General features: G+C 41.6%; 1 protein-coding gene across 1 annotated transcript in view; it reads left to right on the forward strand.

The window, feature by feature from the left end:
- The window catches only part of LOC115105655 (glutamate receptor 3-like), a 127,653-nt gene that overhangs the window by 60,484 nt on the left and 43,613 nt on the right, over positions 1-23,556 (forward strand). The window contains exon 4 of the mRNA XM_065007382.1: positions 8,604-8,791. Within this exon, the coding sequence (XP_064863454.1) occupies positions 8,604-8,791 (188 nt within the window). The remainder of the gene's footprint in view (positions 1-8,603; positions 8,792-23,556) is intronic.

Raw genomic sequence — 23,556 nt, forward strand, 5'->3', positions numbered from 1 at the left:
AGACACATGCATACACACCAGACACGATAACATACACACTATACACACACATACACATGGATTTAGTACCCTAGATGGTGGTGGTGGAGCAGGTGCCTGAGGCCACACAGTGTTTTGTGAAATCTGAATGTATTGTAATGTTTTTAAAATTGTATAAACTGCCTTAATTTTGCTGAACCCCAGGAAGAGAAATCTGGGAATGGATTGTAATGTTTTTAAAATTGTATAAACTGCCTTAATTTTTCTGGACCCCAGGAAGAGTAGCTTCTGCCTTGGATTCATAATAAATACTAATACAAATACAAAAATCATCACAAGCATCAGTCTTTCTGACTGGTCTGTACTCATCTTTCTTTAAGCAGCTAGTATTTCCGACTGGTCTGTACTCATCTTTCTTTAAGCAGCTACTATTTCCGACTGGTCTGTACTCATCTTTCTTTAAGCAGCTAGTATTTCCGACTGGTCTGTACTCATCTTTCTTTAAGCAGCTAGTATTTCAGCACTGGGCTGAAACAGCTCCTACTAACACTGCTTCCAATGCTGCAGCCTTGTGTGGTTCAGTGCCATTTTCCGATCTTTTTTCCCCCTGCTTTTCCCTGCTCCCTGTTCTAAGTTGCTAATATTTCAGAACCTTGGACAGTTCCACTCCATACTACTGGCTCTGACTGCAGAAACCAGTATTTCAGCACTGGACAGTTCTCTTCTCTCTACTGCTTGCTTGGTTGGTGCTGTGACTGCCCCTACGGCTGCTGCTGCTGCTGCTGCTGGGGAAAAAGAAAGAAATCAATACACAGGATGCAGACAGAAATAGTGTTTCAGAGAGAAAAGAAAACCAGCACAGTCACTGACCTTAAAATGTCATGTATGCATACCTTTAACATCGACATGTAATGTGACTCATTTCAGTATTATCCTAGGTATGTAATTGTTCAATATTTAAAATGTGTTGGTATTTAAACCCCATTGTTATATAGCCTTTGTATCTCTGACAGAATAAGTCCCTTGTATTTGTATCCTGTGCTATCATAGTATGTGGAAAAACTGACATTAGGAGACAAATGTACACACATCCATTCTAAACAAAAGCAAGAGAGGAGCCCAGGAGCAAGAGGATTTATAATGGCCAGGATGAGTCTCTCTCTCATTTTCTCTCTCTCCTCATCTGACTGCACTAGTCTCAGCTGCTCGCAGGAGAAATAGCAGAAATTTCAATAGCATAAAAAACATTGTGGAGGCGTAGCCTGGGGAAAATAATGGAGGAGTCAGCAAACCCTTTGTGCCTCTGCAGCTCAACCAAATATGATTTACTTTATGAATTCTAAACATCTCCTAAGGAGATCCACAGTCTGTCACATCTAATCTGGCCTGACCATGTGACTTAAAATGGCATAATAATGAACTGGGTGACTAATAGAACTTGCCCCTGCTTTATTACACACTGTTTTGTTTATACCGTCCTCTGCTCACTTGTCTCTGGCCACTGGTCTCCAAAGCCTTTCATCTATTTTGGGACACAAGCTTTCAGGATAATGCATGGGCCATTTGAACAGTGGTCTTTCTGCATTATGAAAGACTTAATATGCTGTGTTCGGTACATGGTTTGCCCAAGATGAAAGGCCATTTTTGTTTGTTTAAGAGATGGGTGTTCTGTAGGTAATTGAGCAGAAACATGGGACTGTACGTGCAGCTTTACTCTCAAGGAGAAAGCCAGCCAGCAAACTCAATTTTGTGAAATCTGGTGCAGGGAAGTGGAATGCCTCTCTCTGCAGTAGCTCTTGTTGTTTTTTTCTTTCTGACTTAAGCTTTGAGATTTTTGGAGCTTTCTCTAAAAGTGGTCTCAGAAGCTTTGTGTGACTTCACCTCGGTGATGCACTGCTCAGCTTTGGGCAAGCCATCACAGCAAATAACTCTGATGCCTGCCCCGAGAGAGAGATTAAAAGAGGTCACCATCTCCTGGGAGGCAGCAGGGGAAGACTGAGTCAGAGTTGGGGGCACACAGCATCCATGATGCTGCAGCCACCATGATGCTATCCACCACCTGAGACTGCATATTGTCCACTCTACCTCTCATAACCTCCAAATGGCACAGCATACTATCCACACTACACTTATCTACACTTATATCCTCAAACTGAAATCAAATACTATCAGAACCTCCCTACACATTATCCATACTGCTCACCACCTACAGTAAAACCTGTCTTTATCAATCCTTCCCATATACAAAGACCATATGCAAATCACACTGCTTTGGGCTTGGAGTTGGGTGCTGTCCCAGATGTAGTCCGTCTTTGTTTAGAACTGTATATTTTGAATGGTTACTAATACCCTTCAATTGTTACATATGAAAAAAATACTATATATAGCTTTCACTGACTGTCAAATTATCTAAAGACATTTTTTGATATATCAAGAGAAATAGAGAAGCATCAGGAACATTTTTATGTCTTACTCTACTCAAATAGCCCAATTATGATAATTGACACTGACAAATATCATGGGTTGTAATTGTTCTTTTGAAGAAATTAGACATTTTCTCGGCTTTCTGCATAATCATTTTGACCTTTCACACTCCACGCTGAGGCAGGGAATTATGTTCATGTGAAGAAATGTAAATGAACCTAGTGTGATGACAACCAAGAAGGTTTATATTCCAGTCAAGGTCCCCACCATTCAAATTATATTTTGAACGTTGCTCGTTCATCCATTCACCATGTCTAGTTTTCAAAGATGTGATACTGAGCACAAAATCATTTATGTTTTTCTTGCTGACAAAAAATTGGTTCAATTGAGTATCGAGCGTCAGAGACCCATTTTCTTTTAGTTTGCTGCATTTGTTTTTACTGCATCGTCTGACAGGATGTCAGATATTACACTTGAATGGAGTGTCTGTCAAGTCGGACTTCAGATGATAGACATCTAGTGTTGAGGACTTGATGTGAATAAAGGTGTCAACCCTGACCCTGAGCTCTGTAGCTAGGACTCATTTCCACACAAATGATGTTTCCCAATTGGTCAGCAGGCTGTAGTAAAAATCATTCAGGTGAATGTTTCTACGGTATCAAATGTTTTTAAAAGAAATGTACTACTATAGGTCATCTTTAAAACATTTCCCTCACAAAATGTCTTACTTTCATCCCAATTATACATTGCCTTGTGACAATATGCCCCAGATTTCTGAATATTTCATGTGTTTTTTATTATGGGCTGTACAATTGACAGTTTATAAATGCTCTTGATGGTCGACCTGCCCGCTGGCTTCTGTGATATGTACCATCTGTTTACGTCTAAAAACCTTGCACCAACATTCACTCACTTTGTTGTTTGCACCACTGAGTGACACTATGTTCATCTCACACACAGCAGACAGTAGATGCCAATATCCAGAATGTTGTTCCTTTTAGCATTGTGATGCCATGACATCCCCTGTTTATATTTTCTGCCTTAATTATTGGTAATTTATTTTTCATCTCCAAGTATTTTAACTTGTCAATGTTTCACAACACGTTTAGCATTGAGAAATACATAATAACGTCTGAATCCCAAAACTTCCAGATCAGCTTAGAGGCAGAAGATTGATACAAAATATAAGTCATGAGGGAATCATTTCTAAATCCTCCCAAATCCTTTTTCTTCATAAGCAGCTGGTAACATGTTTAAAATGTCAGGCTTTACCCAGTGTACTCTATACAATATGTAGTCTCAGGGAAGCTGGTGAAAAAACACCTCATATTTCAGCATTTGCTTTTTAATTTCCTCTGTGCTGCTATGCTATCAGACATAGACTGCAGTCTTTTCTCTCTCTTAATATGCTGTGGGGATGGATGATAAAAGCACAGTGTTTTTCAGTGTGACCTGATGGTGCTTCTACAATGACAGAATAAGCCCCTGTCCTTTCAACCAGGGGTCAGCTCCTGGGTTTTATCTTATCTGGCTGTCATTCACAGTGCGCTGGGATACGGCCAGACGCATGAAAACCGTTGTTGAGTCTCCCAACCTTTAGAAATATCAGACGTGCATACACGGCTCTCCCTGCTCCTCGCTGCTCTTCCAGTCGCCACCTGAGTGGGTGATGGTGATGTAGCCGTGCTCAGTCCTTCACAGCCGCCTGTCTTATAAAAGGCAATGTCTGATTGGACAACCTTCTGCAGTGGTCTCTTGAGTGAAGGTCACTAACGTAGGAGAGGATATAGAGGAGAGTGGCTGGCTGAGTCTCTGGCTGTGCGCAGAATTCTTATGTGCTCTAGCTAGCTAGTCTATGGTAGTTCTTCACTTCACAGCTCCATATACAGTGGGGCAAAAAAGTATTTAGTCAGCCACCAATTGTGCAAGTTCTCCCACTTAAAAGGATGAGAGAGGCCTGTAATTTTCGTCATAGGTACACTTCAACTATGACAGACAAAATGAGAAAGAAAATCACATTGTAGGATTTTTAATGAATTTATTTGCAAATTATGGTGGGAAATAAGTATTTGGTCATTAACAAAAGTTTATCTCAATACTTTGTCATTGCCAACAAAGGGTATATAACAGAGGTCAAACGTTTTCTGTAAGTCTTCATAAGGTTTTCACACACTGTTGCTGGTATTTTGGCCCATTCCTCCATGCAGATCTCCTCTAGAGCAGTGATGTTTTGGGGCTGTTGCTGGGCAACACGGACTTTCAACTCCAAAGGTTTTCTATGGGGTTGAGATCTGGAGACTGGCTGGGCCACTCCAGGACCTTGAAATGCTTCTTACGAAGTCCCTCCTTCGTTGCCCGGGCGGTGTGTTTGGGATCATTGTCATGCTGAAAGACCCAGCCACGTTCATCTTCAATGCCCTTGCTGATGGAAGGAGGTTTTCACTCAAAATCTCACGATACATGGTCCCATTCATTCTTTCCTTTACACGGATCAGTCATCCTGGTCCCTTTGCAGAAAAACAGCCCCAAAGCATGATGTTTCCACCCCCATGCTTCACAGTAGGTATGGTGTTCTTTAGATGCAACTCAGCATTCTTTGTCCTCCAAACACGACGAGTTGAGTTTTTACCAAAAAGTTATATTTTGGTTTAATCTGACCATATGACATTCTCCCAATCTTCTTCTGGATCATCCAAATGCTCTCTAGCAAACTTCAGATGGGCCTGGGCATGTACTGGCTTAAGCAGGGGGACACGTCTGGCTATGCAGGATTTGAGTCCCTGGCGGCGTAGTGTGTTACTGATGGTAGGCTTTGTTACTTTGGTCCCAACTCTCTGCAGGTCATTCACTAGGTCCCCCCGTGTGGTTCTGGTATTTTTGCTCACTGTTCTTGTGATAATTATGACCCCACAGGGTGAGATCTTGCGTGGAGCTTATCAGTGGTCTTGTATGTCTTCCATTTCCTAATAATTGCTCCCACAGTTGATTTCTTCAAACCAAGCTGCTTACCTATTGCAGATTCAGTCTTCCCAGCCTGGTGCAGATCTACAATTTTGTTTCTTGTGTCCTTTGACAGCTCTTTGGTCTTGGCCATAGTGGAGTTTGGAGTGTGACTGTTTGAGGTTGTGGACAGGTGTCTTTTATACTGATAACAAGTTCAAACAGGTGCCATTAATACAGGTAACGAGTGGAGGACAGAGGAGCCTCTTAAAGAATAAGTTACAGGTCTGTGAGAGCCAGAAATCTTGCTTGTTTGTAGGTGACCAAATACTTATTTTCCACCATAAATGCATAAAAATCCTACAATGTGATTTTCTGGATTTTTTTTCTCATTTTGTCTGTCATAGTTGAAGTGTACCTATGATGAAAATTACAGGCCTCTCTCATCTTTTTAAGTGGGAGAACTTGCACAATTGGTGGCTGACTAAATACTTTTTTGCCCCACTGTATCTACATATACAGCAGTAGATCCATTTATTCCTACAACTAGCGTTCTAGACGGTTTAAAGTATCCATGAACACTCATAACATGTTTCCTCCATTTGACGTGAATTAAAATGCTCCTTTCACATGGAAAGTAACATGCTGAAACTGTGATGGCTGGCTGTTAGTGGAGGTACTGTGATATGTTTTGGGCTACAGGTGTCTTTAGACTGGGCTGTCAAAGTGTTTTTCTACAGAGGTCCCTGGCGTGCCAGTAGCAGGTTGGACAAAGTGACGGTAGCGCATATAGAGAACAGTGTGGATGCTTAATGTGGATGGGCCCAGCAGGGGTGCACTGCAAAGACCGCATCAGCATTAGCATAATCTACACTGACTGCTTCAGCATCAGTAATAATATTCATCATTTTATTGAATCAGCGATTTTATCCCAAGCTCTAAGAGGAAGAGATAGCCGAGCGCATGTTGCTGCCTCTGCCCATTTAGCCAAGCCGACTATAGCGTGCTTGCTCTCGCACAAAGCCTTCCTCAACTGCACCATTTTATCTGTCTATTACTTACAAGTTACCACATAATGACCTACTGCCACCACACATTTCCACCATCGCTGATACGTATATATGTTTTCTTTCATTACTCTATTCTAGGTCTGTATATTACTATGCATGAATAATCCAGTGGTAGCACATCATTATTCATTGTGTTGTAAGGAGTGTTATTAAATAACATTCATATTTTGATGAGGCTATTACCCATAAAGGGGTGCGGCTCTCGCTGTATACCCCCCATTTCAGGCCCGCAGTTTGACCTTGAGTTGACATAATGGACGATGCATTGATCTTCTGAAAAGAAAACATGTCCTGGGTTGTAACTCCGCCCCTTTTGTAACTCCGCCCCTTTAAGGCCTGCTTGTCAGACCTAGAGCACTGTGATATCCATTATAACCTATACGTTGGAGGGGTAACACTGACATGATGTACCGCACAATTTGAATTTTAAATCACATTAATTCAGTTATTACAGACTGTGACAGCCGAGACACTGGGAGCTGAAATGAAAACCTATTCAATTGAAATTTTCCTCCAAAGCTTATTGGCATTGCACGTAGTATTTCTGCGCGACAGTTCCCCATCATAAAAAGCCCAGACTAGAATTTCTAGTTGCCTGTCCTGGAAGCTATAATCTACTTTTCCATTTGACATACTTTGCCTTCTGTACCATTTATTTCACCCATGAAATGTGATATTGACAGGGCTGTCTTTTGGGAGGTTTTTTCTCATGGGCTCAAAGACTGTTGTGGTTGTTTTTATGACAGAATGATACCATTCAAGTGGACAGAAAACATAAAATATTCATACCCTACACCAGTTGGTTAACAAACAGTACAAAACAGAACCTTTAAATTGACGATAATAAAAAGTGAGAAATGTGGGGGAGGGAGGGCGAGCACCATCCACATCGATGGGGCGGCAGTGGAGCAGTTTGAGAGCTTCAAGTCCCTCAAGGTCCAAATCACTAAGGACTTAAAATGGTCCACACACACACACACACACAGTTGTGAAAAGGTGCGACAGCGTCTCTTCCCCCTCAGGAGGTTGAACAAGTTTGGCATGGGCCTTCAAATCCACAAAAAGTTCAACAGCTGCACCATTGAGAGCATCTTGACTGGCTTTATCACTGCTTGGTACGGGAACAGCACCGCCCTCGATTGCATGGGGCTACAGAGGGTGGTGCAGACAGCCCAGTACATCACTGGGGCCGAGCTCCCTGCCAACCAGGACCTCTATATCAGCCGGTGTGAAAGGAAGGCCCGGAAAATCATTAAATACTCCAGTCACCCAAGATATAGACTGTTCTCTCTGCTGCCGCACGGCAAGCAATACCGGTGCATCAAGTCTGACACCAACAGGCTTCTGAACAGTTTCTATCCCCAAACCATAAGAGGTGTTAAATATCTCAAATGCTAAATAGCTAAAATAATGGCTACACAGACTGAGTTGACCCTTGTAATTATTTGTATTTTTGCACTGTCTCTATGCACACACACAGGACTCTACACATTCACGCACACAGACACTCCAACACACACATAACATGCACACATTTATACCACAGGAGGTTGGTGGCACCTTAATTGGAGAGGACGGGCTCGTGTTAATGGCTGGAGCGGAATCAGTGGAATGGTATTTAATACATCTAACACATGGTTTCCATGGTTTCCGTGCTGTTTGATGCCATTCCATTTGCTCCGTTCCAGCCATTATTATGAGCCGTCCTCCCCTCAGCAGCCTCCACTGATTCATACTGACTACACACACACGCACACACACTCACATACAATCTTTATTTACGCCACTGCTACTCTGTTTATCATACATCCTGATGCCTAGTCACCTTACCAATATACACATCTACCTCTATCACTCCAGTATCTCTGCACATTGTAAATATGGTATTGAAACTGTAGCTTCTTACTTTCTCGTGTTCTTTTATTTCTGATTTCTTCTTTTTATTTCTTGTGTGTTTTGTTCTCTTTGTTATTACAGCATTGTTGGGTTTAGAGCTTGCAAGAAATGCATTTCATCGTACTTGTGCACGTGACTAGAATATGTGTCCAGATTTTATTGTCAAAGAGCTTTGTATTTTGACTTTACAGTAACTATGACGTGATTAAGTACACCTCTCTCCTCTGCAAACGACCACAAACCCACCTTTCCCATTCTACTGTATGTGACTGATCCCCTCTCTCTCCTCTCCAGGTTTCTCTATCCTTCAAGCCATCATGGAGTCAGCAGTGGCCAATAACTGGCAGGTGACGGCCCGGTCGGTGGGCAGCATAGTGGACCCTACAGAGTACAAACGCATCATTGAGGAGATGGACCGCAGGCAGGAGAAACGTTTCCTCATCGACTGTGAGGTTGGAAGAATCAACACCATCCTGGAACAGGTATAGTACTGTGGGCCTTAAAGGCCCAGTGCAGTCAAAAATGTGATTTTCCTGTTTTAAATATACACTCACTGGCCAGTTTATCAGCTACACTCATCTAGTACCAGGTCGGACCCCCCTTTGCCTCCAGAAAACCTGAATTCTTCGGGTGAATTCTACAATTCAGAAACGTTCCACAGGGAGGTTGGTCCATGCTAATGCGATGGCATCACGCAGTTGCTGCAGATTGGACGACAGTGCATTACTGCTGTGAACAGCCCGTTCCATTTCATCCTAAAGATGCTCTATTGGGTTGAGGTCTGGGGACTGTGCAGGCTGCTTAAGTAAACTGAACTCCAGGCAATGTTTTTCCACTCCTCAATTGTCTAATGTTTGTAATCAAATCAAATCAAATTTATTTATATAGCCCTTCGTACATCAGCTGATATCTCAAAGTGCTGTACAGAAACCCAGCCTAAAACCCCAAACAGTAAGCAATGCAGGTGTTGAAGCACATTGGCTAGGAAAAACTCCAGAGAAAGGCCAAAACCCAGGAAGAAACCTATAGAGGAACCAGGCTATGAGAGATTGCATGGAGATTGGAGCCGCTTCTTGTTTTTAGCTGACAGGAGTGGAACACGGTGTGGTCGTCTATTGAAATATCCCATCGGTGACAAGGATCGACGAGTTGTGCATTCCGAGATACCGTTCTGCACACCACTGTTGTGCTGCACCGTTAATTGTCTATTTGTGTCCTGCCTGTTAGCTTGCAGGATTCTTGCCATTCTCCTTTGACCTTTCTCATGAACGAGCTGTTTTCGCCCACAGGACTGCCGCTGACTGGATGTTTTTTGTTTGTCGCACCATTCTCTGTAAACCCTAGACACTGCTGTGTGTGAAAAGCCCAGGAGGGCAGCCGTTTCTGAGATACTGGATCCGGTGCATTTGGCACCGACAATCATACCATGCTCAAAGTCGCTTAGGTCACTTGTTTTGCTCATTCTAACTTTCAATCAAACAGTAACTGAATGCCTTGATGCCTGCCTGTCTGCCTGCGTTATATAGCAAGCCACATAACGAGAAATATAACAATTTACACACACACACAAAGTAGGGCACATAAGGGAGAGGCATTGTGCCATGAGGTGAGATTTGACGATGTACTGATTCCATGGCACATGGTTTATGATTTGACATGCAAAACGACAACGGATTCAAAATTGAGTTTTTCAATATAAAGGATTATACTCAATTCTTGCAACCAATAGAATGTTATATATATGTGGCATACAACCTTCCCAGCTCTGCAGATTTTGCTGCATGGAGGCAGAGTCATTAGATCATTTATTTTGGTACTGTCCACATGTAGCTCGTTTTTTGGTCACAGTCCAGAAATGGCTGAATAATTGTAACATTTACCTAGAGCTAACATTGCAGATAGCAATACTGGGTGATTTGATAAGTCATAGTCAATTGATCAATAATATAATTATTTTAGTAAAAATGTGTGTCTTTAATTTACAATCTTTAGAAACTATGAGAATAGAAAGGTTCAGTACTTTTGTGAAGCATCACAGCACAGTTGAAGAATATATGTCAACTTGAAATCCAGTATGGATGGTGTTAAGAGATAGATGGGAGGGGTTGAATGGAGCTGTAGGGTGGGACTAATAACAAGATATAATTTAAATATAATGTCTCTAAAATGTATATAGGTTCAGAACTTTTGTGAAATAGCACAGTTACAAATATATGGCAAATAAAAATCAAACTGGATGGACATCAGAAATAGAGGAAGGCCAGGACCAAAATATAACTATTGTAAAATAGATTGTATGTAAAATGTGTATAGTATGTACAGTCGTGGCCAAAAGTTTTGAGAATGACACAAATATTAATTTTCACAAAGTCTGCTGCCTCAGTTTGTATGATGGCAATTTGCATATATTCCAGAATGTTATGAAGAGTGATCAGATGAATTGCAATTAATTGCAAAGTCCCTCTTTGCCATGGAAATGAACTGAATCCCCCAAAACATGTCCACTGCATTTCAGCCCTGCCACAAAAGGCAGGGCTGAAATGGCTGGAGATCACTCTGTCATGCTGATTGAGTTCTAATAACAGACTGGAAGCTTCAAAAGGAGGGTGGTGCTTGGAATCATTGTTCTTCCTCTGTCAGTCAAGGTTACCTGCAAGGAAACACATGCCGTCGTCATTGCTTTGCACAAAAAGGGCTTCACAGGCAAGGATATTGCTGCCAGTAAGATTGCACCTAAATCAACCATTTATCGGATCATCAATAACTTCAAGGAGAGCGGTTCAATTGCTGTGGAGGCGGCTTCAGGGCACCCAAGAAACTCCAGCAAGTGAGAGGACCGTCTCCTAAAGTTGATTCAGTTGCGGGATCGGGGCACCACCAGTACAGAGCTTGCTCAGGAATGGCAGCAGGCAGGTGTGAGTGCATCTGCACACACAGTGAGGCGAAGACTTTTGGAAGATAGCCTGGTGTCAAGAAGGGCAGCAAAGAAGCCACTTCTCTCAAGGAAAAACATCAGGGACAGACTGATATTCTGCAAAATGTACAGGGATTGGACTCCTGGGGACTGGGGTAAAGTCATTTTCTCTGATGAATCCCCTTTCCGATATTTTGGGGCATCCGGAAAAAGCTTGTCCGGAGAAGACAAGGTGAGCGCTACCATCAGTCCTGTGTCATGCCAACAGTAAAGCATCCTGAGACCATTCATGTGTGGGGTTGCTCACTCACAATTTTGCCTAAGAACACAGCCATGAATAAAGAATGGTACCAACACATCCAGCATGATTGTAACGGTTTTCTTCTGGTGAAAGAGAGGCGGACCAAAATGCAGCATGGTTAGTTTTGTACATCTTTAATAAAGATGAAAGTACAACAATCTACAAAACAAGAAACGTGAAAAAAACGAAACAGTCCTATCTGGTGCAACAAACACAAAGACAGGAACAATCACCCACAGGAGACCTAAAGAATATGGCTGCCTAAATATGGTTCCCAATCAGAGACAACGATAAACACCTGCCTCTGATTGAGAACCACTCTAGGCAACCATAGACTTACCTAGAGTACTACTCTAACCACAATCCCATAACTACAAACAACCCCAGACAAAACAAACCACATAAATCCCCATGTCACACCCTGGCCTCACCAAAATACTAACGAAAACACAGAATATTAAGGCCAGGGCGTGACAATGATGGAGCACCTTGCCATAAGGAAAAAGTGATAACTAAGTGGCTCTGGGAACAAAACATCGATATTTTGGGTCCATGGCCAGGAAACTCCCCAGACCTTAATCCCATTGAGAACTTGTGGTCATTCCTCAAGAGGCGGGTGGACAAACAAAAACCCAAATATTCTGACAAACTCCCAAGTATTGATTATGCACGAATGGGCTGGCATCAGTCAGGATGTGGCCCAGAAGTTAATTGACAGCATGCCAGGGCGGATTGCAGAGGTCTAGAAAAAGAAGGGTCAACACTGCAAATATTGACTCTTTGCATCAACTTCATGTAATTGTCAATAAAAGCCTTTGACACTTATGAAATGCTTGTAATTATACTTCAGTATTCCATAGTAACATCTGACAAAAAGGTTGGAATAATACTGTGAAACTGATGATAATGCCCTTTTAGTGTAGGAGCTGTTTGAAGAGACTGCATGAAATGTCTGCCTGTTTTGGTGGGATGGAGTTTTGGCCTGTCTGGTGACATCACTAGGTGGTAAATTAGTTAATAGACCAACCTCTCAGCCAATAACAGCTCGTTTTCAGTATTCCCCCTCCACTCCCTGACATTCCTACTGTAGCTAAATTCTTGCTTGAGAAATTGCTATTTGCTAATAAGCTCTTTTGTTTCTTTTTGACCATTTTAATTGAAAACAATCACAATAAGGTACTTCATTGAAATTGAGATACAAATGGCTGCATTGGCCCTTTAAGACTCATTCGCTACTGCAGAAAATGAGGGGATTCGTTGAACTACACTTAGATAACTTCACCTGAAACCTCAATACTGGTGTTAGCTCTCATATGGGAAAGGGAGAGGGGAAAGGAGGATACCTAGTCAGTTGTACAACAGAATGCCTTCAACTGAAATGTGTGGTGCGGGGGGCTGCCTTAATCGACATCCACGTCTTCTGCACTTGCTCAGGGGCAGAACCACCGATTTTTGGTTGAGTTGTAGAGTACTCAAGTTCGGTTATATTGGTGTGTGTGAATCGGATCAGTCAGTTGATGTCTATCAACTGAATGAATCAACAACCAGGGTTCAGTACCCCATTTATACTTTTATACCTGTGGGAAAAAATAGAATTATTACGCGTACTCAAGCAACATTTAATGAGCTGTGGTTCTTAGGTTTAAAAATCAATTTAGTTGTCCTTTATGTGTGTGCATGAATGGAGTATTTTGTAGTAATAATCTTGATTCTACAAAAGATTATTAAAAGTTTCTCCGTGCCCTTGTTTGTTTTCAAATACTAAGAGGACCTTCTTCGAGAGAGTCTGATTCACCCACATAGATCTCTGTCAGTGTTCCATCCCTTCTTCGAGAGAGTCTGATTCACCCACATAGATCTCTGTCAGTGTTCCATCCCTTCTTCAAGAGAGTCTGATTCACCCACATAGATCTCTGTCAGTGTTCCATCCCTTCTTCGAGAGAGTCTGATTCACCCACATAGATCTCTGTCAGTGTTCCATCTCTTCAAAGAAGCATTTTATGAGCCTCAGTCTGCCATTCAGTCTGCCTCCATTCCTTCAATACCTCTGAAAGTACCATCTCCATTAGTAGAGACCTCTCCTGGCTCCTCCAGCTTTGTACTTCTTATTTCTTTTCCATTACCCTCTAAGCCATTTAACAGGGCTTCTCCATTACCCTCTAAGACATTTAACTGGGCAGTAAGTATGGCTGAAACGCTTACTTAGCGCCTCATAATAACCTCACACATCACAAACAGAGGGAACATTCTCTCTTTAAGGGGGTTATGGTGCAACATAACATAAATAAATTAAAACTTGTCGTTGGTTCTTATTGTTGATCTAGCCACGGTTTGAGGTTGGCTCCTAGGCTACATTTTCACTGAGGAATAGCAGCTACTACTAACCATGGTTCCTCTCTCATCCTGTTTCCTAGGTGATCAGCCACTGAATAAGACATTACTGTTGATTTAGATTTGTTTATGTCTGCTTGCACAAGCTTGGAATGGGTTCACTAATCTTATTGTGAAGAAGATAATTTTATGCCAGTTGTTTAACTTTTTTGTTGTTATAAGATGGCATTTCATCTGATATATATATTTTCAAACTGAATGGATTTTTGGGGGAAAAAACCCTGAGCGGTGACGTTATATTCTATCTGTCAATGGAAATTGAAGTAATGCCACAATTCTTTAGTCAGCGGTGTTGAAAGGTTTTCTTTACGATGTCACAGAGCTCTAATGAGAAGGAGTGCCACCTGGGGCAGAGGGCTCAAAGGAATGGGACTGACTGACTGACTCTCAGGACCTTCAATCCACACAGGAAAACTGTTTGTTTCACCCATGTTATGTTTCTTCTTATTTTTTACACAAATACACAAGCCTACAGGGTTCACATGCTGTGTGTGTGTATATCTGTGTCCAAACACCTACCTAATATTGAGTTTTGCCCTCAGAACAACCTCAATTCTTTGGGACATGGACTCTACAAGGTATCGAAAGCATTCCACAGGGATGCTGGCCAAAGTTACTTCACATTTTTTGGGGGGCACTGAGCAAACTTTAGGTCAGGTGAAGGGACACTTGAACATTGTGAGGATGTTGTGCAACTTCCTGCACACACTGAGGCTGTAACATTACAGTTTTAGACAGTTGCCGATAGGCTATTGTGGCTATTTCAGCATAATGTACAGTGCCTTTGGAAAGTACCCAGACCCCTATGTTTCAGCCTTATTCTAAAATGGATTAAATAAAACAAATCTCAGCAATCTACACATAATGACACAGCAAAAACAGATTTTTAGAAAAAAAAACATGATTTACATAATTATTTAGACCCGTGGCTATGAGACTCGAAATTGAGCTCAGGTGCACCCTGTTTCCGTTGATCATCCTTGATGTTTCTACAACTTGATTGGAGTCCACCTGTGGTAAATTCAATTGATTGGACATTTTTGGAAAGGCACACACCTGTCTATGTAAGGTCCCACAGTTGACAGTGCATGTCAGAGCAAAAACCATACCATGAGGTCGAAGGAATTGTCCTTAGAGCTCCGGGACAGGATTGTGTCGAGTCACAGATCGAGAGAAGGGTACCAAAAAAATGTTGGCAACATTGAAGGTCGCCAAGAACACAGTGGCTTCCATCATTCTGAAATGGAAGAAGTGTGGAACCACCAAGACTCTTCCTAGAGCTGGCCGCATGGCCAAACTGAGCAATCGGGGGAGAAGGGCCTTGGTCAGGGAGGTGACCAAGAACCCGATGGTCACTCTGACAGAGCTCTAGAGTTCCTCTGTGGAGGGGAGAACCTTCCAGAAGGACAACCATCTCTGCAGCACTCCACCAATCAGGCCTTTATGGTAGAGTGACCAGACAGAAGCCATTCCTCAGTAAAAGGCACCTAAAGGACTCTAAGACCATGAGAACAAAGATTTTCTGGTCTGATGAAACCAAGATTGAACTCTTTGGCCTGAATGCCAAGCATCACACCTGGAGGAAACCTGGCACCATCCCTAAGGGGATGCATGGTGGTGGCAGCAACATGCAGTGGGAATGTTTTTCAGCGGCAGGGACTGGGAGACTAGTCATGGGGCATGGACGGAGCAAAGATGAACGGAGCAAAATACAGAGAGATCCTTGATGAAAACCTGTTACAGAGCGTTCAGGACCTCAGACTGGGGCAAAGGTTCAAGACAATGCAGGAGTGGCTTCGGGACAAGTCTCTGAATGTCCTTGAGTGGCCCAGATAGATCAAACATCTTTGGAGAGACCTGAAAATATCTGTGCAGCAACGCTCCCCATCCAACCTGACAGAGCTTGAGAAGATCTGCAGAGAAGAATGGGTGAAACTCCCCAAATACAGGTGTGCCACGCTTGTAACGTCATACCCAAGAAGACTCAAGGTTGTAATCGCTGCCAAAGCTGCTTCAACAAAGTACAGAGTAAAAAGTCTGAATACTTATGTAAATTGTGATATTTCAGTTTTTTTAATATATATATTATAGCAAAAATGTCTAAAAACCTGTTTTTGCTTTTTCAGTATTGTGTATTGTATGTAGATTGATGAGGGGAAAAAACTGTTTAATCAATTTTAGAATAAGGCTGTAACTGAACAAATTGTGGAAAAAGTTAAGGGGTCTGAATACTTTCTGAATGCACTGTAGGCCTACCAACAAAACCAATGGAGCGAATCCCATAACATTTTCACATGGAAATAGCTTTGGATTTCTGTGATATAGCCTATATGTGGTGTTCAGTGCAGGCCTACATTCAATGAGACTTTTAAAAACATTTTTACATTATGAAGGGCTTGACATGAATTAATGATTTTTTACAACATGGGCCAAAAAGCTGACTGTAACTTGCATTGTATTGTGTTGTATGATGCAAGAAACCACTATATGAAATAAAATGTATTATTATTACCATACAGAGAATTAGATTATGTAGGCTACCCCTCTGCCTATTGGCTTATTTGCATATTCAAGCCTGTCTCAAAATACAACACTTCCCATTTAATTAAGATATAAGCTTTTTACCTGACTGGCCTTTCAAAGACAGCTTGAAATGTAGCCTACACGTTTTGTGCTCTTGTAGGAAGCAGTAACTCCCCATTGCTGACCTATACTTATCTATAACTGGGCTAATAACTTGCTAACTAGCAAAGAATATAAACAAATGTGCACACGCACACTCTGCGCTCTGATCTGAACTGATCTGAAAAGTGCACTAGCTGGTGATTGAAAGGCCGCTCGTGGGCTACCCCCGACAATAGAATTCTACTCTGTTGTGCTCTGGCTCTGTTACAACAAAATCACAGATAGATCTTGCAAAGTTAGATTTATTTGGGTTTGTTGCATTGAAAAGGGGGTGATATAATGTTTATTCGATCACAGAAAAACGTTGATCTATATAGCGCAAACTAATGGGTCGACTTCAGTGAAGTTCAATCTCATGCGTCTCTGTGCGGCATGGCATTTCTTCTGGGCGGCAGTCCTGGAGGAAGTGCACACGCACAGTTTAGAGGGAACATTGATGCTGGCCGATTGCTTCCCACAGTTGTGTCAAGTTGGCTGGATGTCCTTTGGATGGTGGACCATTCGTGATACACACAGGAAACAGTTGCACATGAAAAACCCAGCACCACTGCAGTTCTTAACACAAACGAATGCGCATGGCAGCTACTGCCATACCCCATTCAAAGGCACTTATTGTGTCTTGCCCATTCACATACACAATCCATGTCTCAATTGTCTCAAGGCTTAAAAATCCTTCTTTAATCTGTCTCCCCCGCTTCCTTTACACTGATTGAAGTGGATTTAACAAGCAGCATCAGTAAGAGATCATAGCATTCACCTGGTTAGACTATGTCATGGAATGAGCAGGTCTTCTTCATTATGGTGATCCTTCATTGTGATTGTGCTAAATAGTTTTACTGTGACCTTTCAGACAGATTTGTGTTTATTGCCACTTGGTTCTGACCCTGATGGAAGGATGTATCTGAAAGTGACAGAATATTACTTTCTCATTCAGGTCAGGAGGTTTATATCTGTCCTCTTGACTGATGTGAGAGGTTGAAATCTTGACATTTATTAGCTGAATTCAGCTTACTAATTCTGAGCTGTCCTATGAATACCAATATGGTCATTCTGTTTAACTTCTGGCAATTATAAGTGTGATATCTCTGCTTTCCAAGCCCTGACACCCACAGCCCCAGTGTGAATGTTGAAGCCATTTGAAGTCACTTAACAGACACAGTGGTGGCTTTGGTGTTTGAGACTGGCAGGACACGTCTGGGTCTCTCAAGGACGATTCATTATGTGGGTCGTCACATCAACACTTTGCTTTAATATCAGCAGCTCCCAGTGTAAGTAGGACACGCTGTCCCATAACAGCATACAATCAGCCTGCTAAAAATAGCCCTAGCCTCCTAGCCTGAGGGAAGATTTCACACAAAGGCAGGCAGGAGCCTGAACACATGCAAGATCACTCAGCGATACACCCATTTTGGATTGTATTCCTCGAGTAGTGTGCAGTACTGAAGGCACAATATCTGAGAGAGATACACAGAGTGGAGGGCTCCCTGTCTTTCTCTCCTATTATGAACCCAATGACTTGTCATTCAAAATGCATGTCTAGCACAGTGTCTCCTATTCAATCATATAGTTGTTACTCGTTATCATTTCTCTCAGTGAGGTAGTTTGGTGCTAGACAGACCAGAGTGTGTGCTGGCCTGAGGCTCTGTATGTGTTGATTTGTGGGGTCTGGGAGCTTGCCCTGCCCTGCAGGCTCTCACCATCTTAAAGGTATCAATCTGCTCATCTCCTCTGTAAAGAATAGGCCCAGGCATGAATGGATGGGCCTTTGGAGAGACCTCAATCCCACAACCTGCTCATAAATGATCAAGCGACGGTACCAGTTTACCACAGGAGGAAAAAAAGAGAGGTAGTGTGTGGAGACTAGAGACGAGAGTGGATGGAGAGAGAATAGAATGCTTGTGGGAATGGAACCATGCATGCAGCTTCCCTCTGCTGTGCAGTGCTCTGTGCTGGTTGATGGAATAGCAGAAGTGGTATAATGCCCACTGGTGGATTGGAATTCCACTCCCACAGAGGAGAGGGGGGTGGATGAGCTGGATTCTGCTGGAGGGGGAAATGGGAGAGGGAACCTGACTCTGTGTGTGAATTACTGTATTGCTAAATGGTTTGTTTTTGTCACAGTCTTCCTCCTCTTCTTAAATGAGACCTGTGCTGACACAAGCAACTAACATAGACAATCACCAACAAACAAACGGTGAAACCCAGGCTACCTAAGTATGATTCTCAATCAGAGACAACTAATGACACCTGCCTCTGATTGAGAACCATACTAGGCCGAAACATAGAAATCCCCAAATCATAGAAAAACAAACATAGACTGCCCACCCCAACTCACGCCCTGACCATACTAAATAATGACAAAAACAACAGAAATAAAGGTCAGAACGTGACAGTTTTACATAGTGTCATGACGTTGCCCTCTTTGGGTACAGCGAGCACCCCTCCCTCTGCACCAGACCTTTTCTATGCACCATCCACCTAACCCCCTGTCTCCTACACCCAGGCTGCTGTGGTCAGAGAGAGGTCGTAAATTCCTGGAGGAGATTATCTCCTCATGGCCACAGTATAGAGAAAGAGTAAAGTTTCATAGAGGGAACAACGGAATTTCTTCCACCTCACAGAACTGGAGAACTGAACAACATTTATGTTCTGGAGAAGCTATTAAAGATCGGTGAAGAATCCAGCTACGAACTGGTCCATTTGGTACAATTTTGTGAAACTGATGGGAGACAATACTGCCACATTACCATAACGCTGTTTATATAATAGCCTCAGATACGAGGCTTACATCTAATTGTTGTATAAGAAGAATGAGTGAGGATGATACTGTTTGTGAAATTGTGTAATGTGATTTTGGACTGTTTAATGAAGGAAACTCCAATTCCCTTTGGAGTTTAACTAAATCAGAGGACCTCCCATGAGCACAGTTATGGTCGGGCATCCTGGGACAGGCCCTTTTCTGCTCTTCCGAATAAAACCACCACCCGGGTTTTCTATCACCAGACCATGTTTCTCTCAATTACGAGAGGACAAAGGTGGCAGACAATTGCTGAATCTTTCAACCATACCACGTGGTTAAACTCTTAGACTATCGATAACGACAGAATAAGAACAAGTCTTTGATATTAATTACTAGTCTGCAGCTAGGAATTCGGTATCATTGAACGCGAAGACCGACAACCGCCGAAACATCTATTCTATAACGACATGAATGAATGTCACTCTGAACTATTTATCCTAACCACAACAGAGAGAGAGAGAGAGGGCGCACAGGCTCTCCATCAGAAACTAACTTTTCAACAGAGATCCCGACGACACACTGAGCGTAAATATATATATATTGATTGCAATTGTTCCCGAATGAATGAGCGTTCATGTGCAAAGGATTAGCATTTCAATTGTTATAATTATCAACTTTGTAGTGTCTCATCTCAGTTGACCCCCACTTCCCTTTTTGTACACCAAGCCGCGATGCCGGTTTAGCCCACTAGGGCACATCCGCTATCATTTCCTTGTAACTATCTACCGTTTGTTTATGCATTTCTGTGAATTACTTAGTTAGTAAATAAATGATTTAAGACAATTGATGTATGGATGACTCATAGTGAAGACTGGGTTCGTGCAGATAACCAACAATTTACAACGTTTGGAATGAGACTAACGTGAGGTAAAATAAAGAATAAGTCATTAATCAAGACTAATTGATCAGATATTAAAATATCTGAAAAGTTATATTAGGGAAATTATAACTTTGTAATCTGAATATTTTCCTTGGTGCCCCGACTTCCTAGTTAATTACAGTTACGTGATTAAGTAGTTTAATCACGTAATAGTAATTACAGAGAGTTATTTGATAAATAGGTCTTCAGTTTTAATGATGCCAAAGACACGACAATAGATATCAATTTAAAAGGTATGACATGATACGCTGTCTTTGTAGTAGTACTGCAGTTTTAGAGGTGGTGCAGCAGTATTACTATTAGTACTACTATTACTATCATTAGTACACATTTTAATTTGACCTTTTCCTGCTCAGTTTTACACAGATGTTTAAGTGGAAAGCGAAAGGGAAGGATTTGAATCCTAAGGATGCCAGTTTCCAATCTGAGGAGTCGGATGACAAATGACTCTTATACGACATCAACAAAGACAAGGCTCTGTCAGTGGGAATGCTTTTAAAGGGAGCCAAATCTTTTGGAAGACACCGGGGTATAGATCGAGCCCTGCACAGAGCCACAGCTCCAGTCTGCTTAATTAGAATAGATTCCCCAAGGAATACTTAGGCTAATGGTCCTGCAGCAGCACAGCACAGCCCAGCACAGCGCAACCAAGATAGGAGAGGAAATGAAGATAACTGTGCTCTCTTACACAATGGGCAGGGCAGACAGAAAGCCCTCTCCCAAACATACTGACGGGCTGTTTTATAACTCTTACTGCAGAAGAATACATCACCGCATTCAGGTTTGGCCCCTTTTCAATACAACAAATTGAAGATTAAGATGTAATCTGATTACAAAAAAATAACTGTAACCGGTTATGTTACCAGCAGAATATTGAAATCCGATTTCAGATACTTTTGAACAACTGGCTTACTTTTAAATTCAGAAATTATGTTTACATAAAAAAGGCGCAAGTTTAAATTTCTCAGAGACCACTATGATGACACGCCAAATGAATTTGATGGATCCTTTTTGTCTTCTTCTTAATGCCTAAATAATCTAAAAGTAACTGAAACAGTACCGTGTGGCGACAAACACTCACACGGAAACAAACACTCACAAACCAACAGTGAAACCCAGGCTACCTAAGTATGATTCTCAATCAGAGACAACTAACGACACCTGCCTCTGATTGAGAACCATACTAGGCCGAAACGGAAACCAAACATAGAAAAACAAACATAGACTGCCCACCCCAACTCACGCCCTGACCATACTAAATAAAGACAAAACAAAGGAAATAAAGGTCAGAACGTGACATATATATTTTTAAACCTGCATATTTTGCTAAAAGAAATCCAGGTTAGCAGGCAATATTAACCAGGTGAAATTGCACGCAGAGTCAGTGTATATGCAACAGTTTGGGCAGCCTAATTTGCCAGAATTTTATGTAATTATGACATAACATTGAAGGTTGTTCAATGTAACAGGAATATTTAGACTTATGGATGCCACCTGTTACATAAAATACGTAACAGTTCCATATTTCACTGAAAGAATAAACGTCTTGTTTTCGAGATGATAGTTTCCGTATTCGACCATATTAATGACATATGGCTCGTATTTCTGTATGTTATTTTGTTATAATTAAGTCTATGATTTGATAGAGCAGTCTGACTGAGCGATGGTAGGCACCAGCAGACTCATAAGCATTCATTCAAACAGCACCTTTGTGCGTTTTGCTAGCAGCTCGTTGCTGTACTTCAAGCATTGAGCTGTTTATGACTTCAAGCCTATCAACTCCCGAGATTAGGCTGGTGTAACCGATGTGAAATGGCTAGCTAGTTAGCGGGGTGCGCGATAATAGCGTTTCAAACGTCACTCGCTCTGAGACTTGGAGTGGTTGTTCCCCTTGCTCTGCAAGGGCCGCGGCTTTTGTGGAGCGATGGGTAATGGTGCTTTGAGGGTGGCTGTTGTCGATGTGTTCCTGGTTCGAGCTCAGGTAGGGGCGAGGAGAGGGACGGAAGCTATACTGTTACACTGGCAATACTAAAGTGCCTATAAGAACATCCAATAGTCAAAGGTATATGAAATACAAATCGTATAGAGAGAAATTGTCCTATAATTCCTATAATAACTACAACCTAAAACTTCTTACCTGGGAATATTGAAGACTCATGTTAAAAGGAACCACCAGCTTTCATATGTTCTCGTGTTCTGAGCAAGGAACTTAAACGTTAGCTTTTTTGCATGGCACATATTGCACTTTTACTTTCTTCTCCAACACTTTGTTTTTGCGTTATTTAAACCAAATTGAACATGTTTCATTTTATTTGAGGCTAAATTGATTTTATTGATGTATTATATTAAATTAAAATAAGTGTTCATTCAGTATTGTTGTAATTGTCATTACAAATGCTTATTTTTTTTTAAATCGGCTGATTAATCTTTATCAGATTTTTTTGGTCCTCCAGTAATCGGTATCGGTATTGGTGTTGAAAAATCCTAATCGTTCGAACTCTAGTAACAACATGGAAAAAGACAAGGGGTCTGAATACTTTCCGAATGCACTGTATAGTGTTAGCAGTTGATGTTACTCTTCAATAACACAAACCCCAAAGCAAATCAGGGGGAGAAAATTTGGTTTATTCAAAGAGAACAAATCATGCGGGGAGGTAGATGGTAGATGTTCATGCTCCCCTGTCCTCAGTGATTCTCTCCTGTGATTCTCTCCACAGAACAAAGGGACAGGATGTAGTTTTATAACCCAGCCCTAGCCTGTGGTTGACCAATTAGAATTCCTTGGAATAAAACTGGGACAATGGCCAAATAACAAATATCCTATTTCAGGTTCAATGTATAAACAATTTGGACCAATGAGAACTTGCCATGTAGCTTTGAGTCCCAGACTGAAATTCCTCCCATGTCTCTGACCCATTGATATTATAGAAAAAACACTATTTCCATTGATCGTTAGTACTCTATTGACCTCTTGTCCTCTGCGTCGTGTGTTATCTTTAAAATATACTTACACTCCACCCTAGACCATTTAAAAAAGAAATATACTTCAAATGTCTTTTTAGAAAACAATAAAAAACATGAAAAAATAGACAGTAAAAAAACATTAGCAGTAAACATAAAATCATTCACATTAAACACCTTGCATTTCTATAAAACACAAAGGGCATACTGTACTCGCTGTTACATTAAGAAATAGATTTCAAATAAAGTTATAGAAAATAAGTATTAACAGGTGTAATGTTGATGTCCCTTACGATTCCAACCACATCCTGTATT

Source organism: Oncorhynchus nerka, linkage group LG22 (genome assembly GCF_034236695.1).
Source record: "Oncorhynchus nerka isolate Pitt River linkage group LG22, Oner_Uvic_2.0, whole genome shotgun sequence".
Taxonomy (NCBI): domain Eukaryota; kingdom Metazoa; phylum Chordata; class Actinopteri; order Salmoniformes; family Salmonidae; genus Oncorhynchus; species Oncorhynchus nerka.